The 7936-nt window shown below is 28.8% G+C and overlaps 2 protein-coding genes across 9 annotated transcripts in view; one reads left to right on the forward strand and one right to left on the reverse strand.

Moving 5' to 3' along the window:
* The window catches only part of LOC117170104 (centrosomal protein of 78 kDa-like), a 93707-nt gene that overhangs the window by 53368 nt on the left and 32403 nt on the right, over window positions 1–7936 (reverse strand). The gene's annotated exons all lie outside the window — the stretch shown is intronic.
* Window positions 1–7936, forward strand: part of LOC117170102 (high affinity cAMP-specific and IBMX-insensitive 3',5'-cyclic phosphodiesterase 8) — a 44385-nt gene that overhangs the window by 5189 nt on the left and 31260 nt on the right. For 3 of the 4 annotated variants that reach the window (XM_033356629.1, XM_033356633.1, XM_033356632.1), the window contains one exon: window positions 1614–1720. In XM_033356629.1, the coding sequence (XP_033212520.1) occupies window positions 1614–1720 (107 nt within the window). Of the gene's footprint in view, window positions 1–1613; window positions 1721–7936 lie in introns of those variants that run through there. The other variant, XM_033356630.1, reaches the window with a different exon arrangement.

The following is a 7936-nucleotide window of genomic DNA, read 5'->3' on the forward strand; positions in this document are numbered from 1 at the left end:
TCCTAATTTAAGAAAAACGCTCATTCATCGCGATTAGCCGTTGTTGATTGTATTGTCTTCTCCTAGAACTAATCCTCCATACGTGAAGGGGTTGAACTGTTTTTTTTTTTAATTACTTATAAATTCAAGAAGTTACACTTCATGCAGAGTTGTAATTTCTTTGAATTTGCAAAAAATTCAATTGAGGAAGAAAATATGAATACTATTTCTATATAAAATGAAAAACACGAAGTTTCATCGTCTTTGTAATCAAAATGATGAGAACTCAAGAAGTTGCAAAATAAAACAGGTGATCTTCATCAATACGGATAATTGTGATAAACTACCTTAAATTATTCTGAATTTGCGGAAACGTCTATATGTCATCGATAATAGACATTGAATTTGAAAAATCAACTGTTCCAGAGTCTTCCTAATCTAGTTAAAAATAATATCTATAACGTAAATTTTAATCTATATAATATGTCGTATTTTCTATATTAAACATACATTTAATAAATGTACAATAATTTGTTTTTTTTTTTACTAAAAAAATTGATGGATTTTTTAATACCTAAATTACTGGGGATGTGATTTTGCAATTACTCCTGGAGACACTCGACCTAAATTGAGGTCTAGTTAGTTACACGTACAGTCATCGAGACACAGAGATTCAAATTAAGGCCGTCTATTATTTCCTAATCCCTACTCGTCTACCTAAGTGAATTTTTAATTTTCATTGTTGAAAGACTTTCTTTGTAATAAAGTGAAAAATACTGAGACGAATTTTATTAAATTTCTCACATTTTGTTAATAATTTGCTTAGCCTAGTCGATTTAACTTACGTAGTTGAAATCTGAAATAAGTGGCTTGCTCGGTCGGCTGAGTGTTGTCGGGCTCATTTTTTTCGTTTACTTTTGATTTTCTATCAAGGAACTAATGGCGTGGTAGTACTGTAATACACTATAACTGTTTCGGGTTTCCAACCCTTGGATATCGTGGAAAAGCTATGAGTGGCCACACGAAAGTCGAAAAATAATTTAAAAGAGAAAGCCTGATGCCAACCAGCCGACCGAGCGAGCCACGACGCAGCACCACTACCGCTACATAACAGAGGTCAAGAGGGTTTGAGCGACAGACCTTCCGAAAAGTGACTTCACTTAACAATAGTCTCAAGAGTCAAACGCCCAAAAATCGCAAACCTTATTATAGGAATAGTGGACATTTCTCAATTAAAAAACTTAAGTCAGATTTTAACTAAATCAAATGCAATAAGCTTCAAACGGTACTAACACATTTAAAAAGTGAATTACTACAATAATGTGAATTGAAAATTCAAAAAGTTTAATTTGTTTTTAAATAATAAGTGAAGTTGTCTTTCTATGTCAGTATTAGTTGAAAAACTTTATTCAAACAGATTAATGTTTAGATTCGGCTCAAGCCAAAATCCATAGTAAAAATATAGATTTTCATCAATAAAAGGACCAATAAAATAGTTTTGTTAATTTTTTATTCCACTTTCATTAAATTTAGTTGTATATTTTAAATTTAGTTGTATATTATAATTTTGTTCAGTCCGCCAAAAATACTAAAAAAATTTCAATTTTATAGAGCTTTTTTCCTTTTTTTCAAAGAGGCCGATGAAAGTGAAAGCCAAATGGACAATAATGGATGGAACGTTAGTGATTCTTCAGCCTTCGATCAATTCATGTCAAGTGGAGATGACTTGGATTATCCAGTCGTAAGTAATTGCATTTCGAATTATTAATTAATTTTTTATTAATCAATTAGATATTCAAGTTTTAATTACAATCCTCATAAATGAAGCTAGCCCCAAAACGGTGAAAAACGTTTGCAACGATTTTATTTTGCGTATAACTACATTAATTTGGACTTTTTTCGTATTATTATTTATATTTCAATTGAGTAAATTAAGTCATCCAAGTTGAAAAAAAAATCGGTAGCCTCTAAAGTCATTTAACTCATCTAACTGTAGGTCAATCAAGTAAATTAAAGCAAGTTAGCAAATATCAGATTGTCAATAAAGTAATTGGAAGCACCCACCAGATAAGAGTAACTATAATTAAGTCAATGGTAACCTGAAATACACCAGATGTCATTAAAGATAATTAGGTCAACGAAGTCATTTACACCCTCGGAAGTCATTGAACTCATCTTAAGTCAAATAAGTTTATTTACACATGAAAATCAGATAAAATCGTGGAGGTCGATAAAATAATGTCAAGACATTATTGACTTCATTATAATAACATTAGAGTAACTTTTATGACCTAAATCTTTTTTATGGCGTGAATCACTTGATTGACCTTTATCACGTAACTTGTAAATCTGAATTGACAGAGAAATGATCAGAAAACCCTTCAAGGATTGGGATCAGCTATAAAATAATATTTTGGGCTGAATTCGTCCTACATTTACTTAAAAATACGTGATTATCGTTGGCTAACATAATTTAAAAAAACTATGAATATATATTTGTAAACTAATCTAAGAAAAAAGCTCATTCTCCGCGAGTAGCCCTCGTTAATTTTACTGTCTTCCCTAGAAACTAATCCTCGATACGTGTAGGGTTTAACTTTCTTTTTAATTATTTAAACACTCAAGAACTTTCAATTCGTGAAAAATGTCCTGTTCTTTGAATTTCTAAATAATTAGTTATTTTTAATTATGACTTTAGAATTCTAGAAAATAGGTTCAGGGATATTGGTAAAATTTAATATTAAAATCCTCGACCTTATTTGGCATTAAACTCGTATTATTTAAAGTAATTTTATTAACTTCTATGAACCCTGATTTCTATGATTTCACTGACATCAGAAGATTTCCCTGACATAATTTGCTTCAAATAATTTGTGTTACTTTATGTAGATTGCAGAATTTGATTGACCTCAACTACCTCAATGAATTCACATCATTTAAATGAGCAAAGTTTCCACAGGAATTCAAATAGTTTTTTTAATTTACCTGATTAAATTTTAATAAACTACATGCCATTGTTGACTTTTATAACTTTTTTGTTGATAAGAAAGACATTTGAATTATTTTATGGCCAAAATTATTTCAAACAAATTAAATTAGTTAATTTCAATCAAGTCTGAATATTTCGATGACTAAATTAACTTGAAGTTAACTTACACTGGTTCAGTAACTTCCAACGCTATTGATGACATCGTTAACTTCATTGTCCGACATTACCTCGGACTTAAGTAATTCATTAAAGCCACATCATTTACATGACTAAATTGACCTAAATTCAACGATTACAATTAAAAAACTATTGATGACACAGTTAACTTTATTGTCTTCAATTCTAGGGCTTCTTTTAATTATTCAAAAACACAAGAACTTATAAATTGTAAAAAATTCCCTATTAAATTGATTTATAAATAATGAAAGGTATTTTTAACTATAATTTAAGAATTTTGAAAACTAGGTTTATGGATATTTGCAAAACTTGATCTTGAAATCATCTTCTTTATTTTCATGGCCAAATTGACCTCTAGAAATGCAATAACTGAAGGGAGTTCAATGGCATTAAGCTTACATTGCTTAAGGTGATTTTATTGCCATTAACAACCTCTGATTTCTCTGACTTCATTAACATTAAACGATTTTTTCATGACACAATTAGCTGATAATTATTTAATTTGCTTTTTTGTAATTGTATAATTTAATTGAACTTAAGTACTTCAATATAGTCATATAATTTACATACCTCAATTGACCTCAATAATTTAAATACTTCTTCAAATGACATGAAATATTTTACATAAATTACATGGCTACTATCTTTCATAATCTTTTTCATAAAAAACAATTGCATTATATTATAACCCCAATAATTGAAAACAGGTTGAATTATTGAATTGACTACAGCTGTCTGCAAGTTGAATTACGCCATTAAAATTACTTCCAAAGCTATTGATGACACCGTTGACTTCTTTGTATTAAATTGCTCGAAATGTGATTTTCAGATCATCATTAAATTTATTAAAATGACGTTCGAGTGACTTATGACCTAAACGATTTTTATGGCGTTAATTACTTCTTTGACCTCCAATAATTTGTAAAACGGAATGAATGGAAAATTTTCAGAAAATCCTTTAAGAATTGGGATCAGCAGAAAAAAGCTCATTCACTGCGAGTAGCCTGTGTGGATTGTATTGTCTTTCCTATTTCAAAATAGGTTCAAGGATATTTGTAAAACTTGGTATTAGAATTCTCGACTTTATTTTCATGACTAAATTGACTTCTGCAACTTCAATAAATCCATGCATTGGCTTTCACCTCACATTACTTTAAGTAATTTTGTTGACTTCAGCGACCTGTGACATATGGTTTCGTTCACATAAGATGATTTCCATGAAATAATTTATTGACCTCATGAAAGTTATAATCCTCATGAAAGGATTGGGATCAGCTATCAAATAATATTATTTAGGGTTTAACTCGCCCTACCATTTACCTATACATATGTAATTATACTTCGCTAATATAAGTTTAAAATTATAAATATTGACATTTGTAAGGTAATCTAAGAAAAAAGCTCATTCGCTGCGATTAGCCCTTGTTAATTGATTTTTTCCCTCAGTACTAATCCTCGATACGTGAAGGGTTTATCTTTCTTTTTAATTATTTTAAAACTCAAAAACTTGCAATTCGTGAAAAAGTTTCTGTTCTTTGAATTTCTAAATAATTAAGGTATTTTTAATTATAATATAAGAATTGAAAAAATAGGTTCAAGGGTATTTGTAAAACTTGATAGTAAAATCCTAGGTCTTATTTGGCATTGAAATCACATTACCTAAAGACATTTTGTTGGCTTCAAAAAACTTTCATTTCAATGACTTCATTAACATCAGAAGATTTGCGTGACATAATTGATTTAATATGATTTGTGTTATTTGATGTACACTACATAATTTGATTGACTTCAACTGCTTTACAGAATTTACATCATTTACTTAAGTAAATTGTCCTCATCAATTAAAATACTTCTTCAAATGACCCGAATTATTTTACATAAACTAGAAGCCATGATTGACTTTGATACATTTTTTTGATTAAAAGATACTTGCATTACGCTATAGCCATAATAACTTCAAACACGTTAAATGATTTAATTAAAAACTGATTCGATCAAGTCAGAACATTTAGATGACTAAACTGACTCAAGTCGACATCAAATTCGTGCCACACTTTCTATTCTTTGAATTGTTAATAAATCTTGGTGTTATTGAATATAATTTAAAAATTCTAAAGAATGGGTAAGAATAGGTCAAACTTGTATGAAAATTCTCTAATTCATTCTCCTGACCAAATTGACTTCCGCAACTTCGATAACTTTAATGAGTGCAATGACACTGATCTTACATTCTTTAAGACATTTTTTTGACTTTAGCGAACTTTAATGTTTATGATTCAATTCACATCAGATGATTTCCATGACGTCATTGGCTCAATGGTTTGAATTATTTCAAGTAAACTGTATCATTTAATTGACATCAACTACATCAATGAATTCACACCATTTACAACACTAAATTGCGCTGAGTATTTCAAATACTTTTTTAATTCATTCGAATTATTTTACATAAACTACATAGCATTATTGCCTTTCATAACATTTTTATCGTACAATTACTTTCATTAGGTTATGAAAAAAATGAATTGGAACAAATTGAATGATTTAAATGACTTCAATAATTTTAAGTCATTCAGAACACTTCTTTGACTAAATCAATTTCAGCTGGCTTCAAGTTTACTTATACGAGTTTAATTATAATTATCTGCATTATAATAACATTAGAATGACTTTTGCGATCTAAATGATTTTTATGATTTGAATAACTTGATTGAGTTCAATGTCGTAATTTGTAAAACTGAATTGATGAGCTAATTTTCAGAGATCATTTCACGGATTGGGATCAGCTATTAAATATTATTTTGCGCAAAATTCGTCCTACATTTACTTTTAAATATGTAATTATCCTTGACTAATATAACTTTTGAAAATTGGAAATATATATGTGCAAACTAATCTGAAAAAATAGCTCATTAACTGCGACTAGGCCTTGTTAATTTAAGGGTCTTTCACATAAAGTAATCGTCGATAAGTAAAGGGTTTAACTTTTTGTCAAATTATTAGAAAATTCGAGAACTTTAAATTTGTGATAAATTTTATATTCTTTGAATTTATAAATAAATGCACGTATTATTTCCATATAATTTAAGAATTCAAAAATATAGGTTCAGAGATATTTGTAAAACTTGATAAAATCCTATACCTAATTTTCATGACTAAATTGACTTTTTCAAATTCAATAACATAAAGAGTTTGAATGCATTGACCTCACATTTCTTAGAGGAATTTTACTGGCTTAAAGGACCTCTGATTTCTACTTCTTCATTGACATCAGGTAAATTTCATGACATAATTGGCTCAAAATGATTCAAATAATTTTAAGTAAATTTTATAATTTAATTGCATTTTTAACTATAGTTTTTGAATAGGAATAATTAGAGCCAGATATATATTTTAAACATGGTCTTAAAATCCTGTAGATTGCTTTCATGTCTAAATTGACCTCTAAAACTTAATTGAGCTTTATATGTTCAATAAAATTGACCTCAAATGACTTCAAGTAATTTTATTGACTTTAACGACCACTGATTTCTGTGTTCGTTGACATCCATATGATTTTCCTGACATAATCCACATGATTAAATTGACATGAAGAATATAAATACTTCTTTAATTCACCTGAATTATTTTTAAAAAATTACATGAGATTATTTACTTTCATCATTTTTCTTTGTGAAAATAATTTGCATCACGTTATGACACAAGCTCAATTGCTTCCAAAGCTTTTAGTAATATCTTCAGCTTCACTGTCTTAAGTCACAACAGATACTATCTTTAGAATATCAGTGACTTCATTAAAATCGCGTTAGGATGACTTATATTCTAAATGATTTTCATGTCTTGCAGTACATGATTGACCTTAATAACGTAATTCATAAAACTGAACTGTGGTGAAAATATTTAGAAACCTCTTTAAAGGATTGGTATCAGCGACTGAATTCTTTTTTGTGCTATATTAATCCTAAATTTACCTTCAATATGTAATTATTCTGGCCAAAAAATATGTTCGAAAATTAGAAATGTATATATGTTTAAACTGAGCTAAGAAAAAAGGTCATTCAATGCTGACAGCCCTTATTAATTGAATTATCTTTCATATAAACTGATCCTCGATACGTGGATAATTCTTTTTTATTATTATTTAGAAACTCTAAAACTTTCAATTCCTGACAAACTTTCTATTCTAATGAAATTTTGATAATTACAGGCATTATTAAATATACTTTAACAATTGCAAAATATGCGTTCAGTGATATTTGTAAAACTTGTTCAAATCCTCTACCTTATTTTCATGTCTAAATTAAATTCTGCAACTTCGAGAACTCCAATTAGTTTAATGGCATGAACCTCACATAACTTCAAGTAGTTTTATTGACCTCAGCGACCTCCGATTTCTATGGCTTCGTTCACATCTGATGATTTCCATAAAACAATTGGCTTAAAATGTTTTGAATTATTTTACGTAAATTGCATATTTTAATTGACCTCAGCTAAATCAATGAATTCACATCACTTATATGATAAATTACATTATTTGCTTCCATAAACTTGATTTTTAGGACATCATTGACTCCAATAGAATGGCGATAGATTCACTATTATGACTCTAATGATTTTTGTGACGGTAAGTACTTGATTGACTTCATGAAAGTAATTTGCAAAACTAAATTGCGGGCAAAGTCTTCAGAAAACCCTTCAAGGATTGGTATCAGCCATTAAGTACTATTTTGGGCTTCATTCGTCCTACCATTTACTTATGCATATGTAATTATTCTTCGCTAACATAAGTTT

The sequence above is a fragment of the Belonocnema kinseyi genome, chromosome 3, assembly GCF_010883055.1.
Source record: "Belonocnema kinseyi isolate 2016_QV_RU_SX_M_011 chromosome 3, B_treatae_v1, whole genome shotgun sequence".
Classification (NCBI taxonomy): domain Eukaryota; kingdom Metazoa; phylum Arthropoda; class Insecta; order Hymenoptera; family Cynipidae; genus Belonocnema; species Belonocnema kinseyi.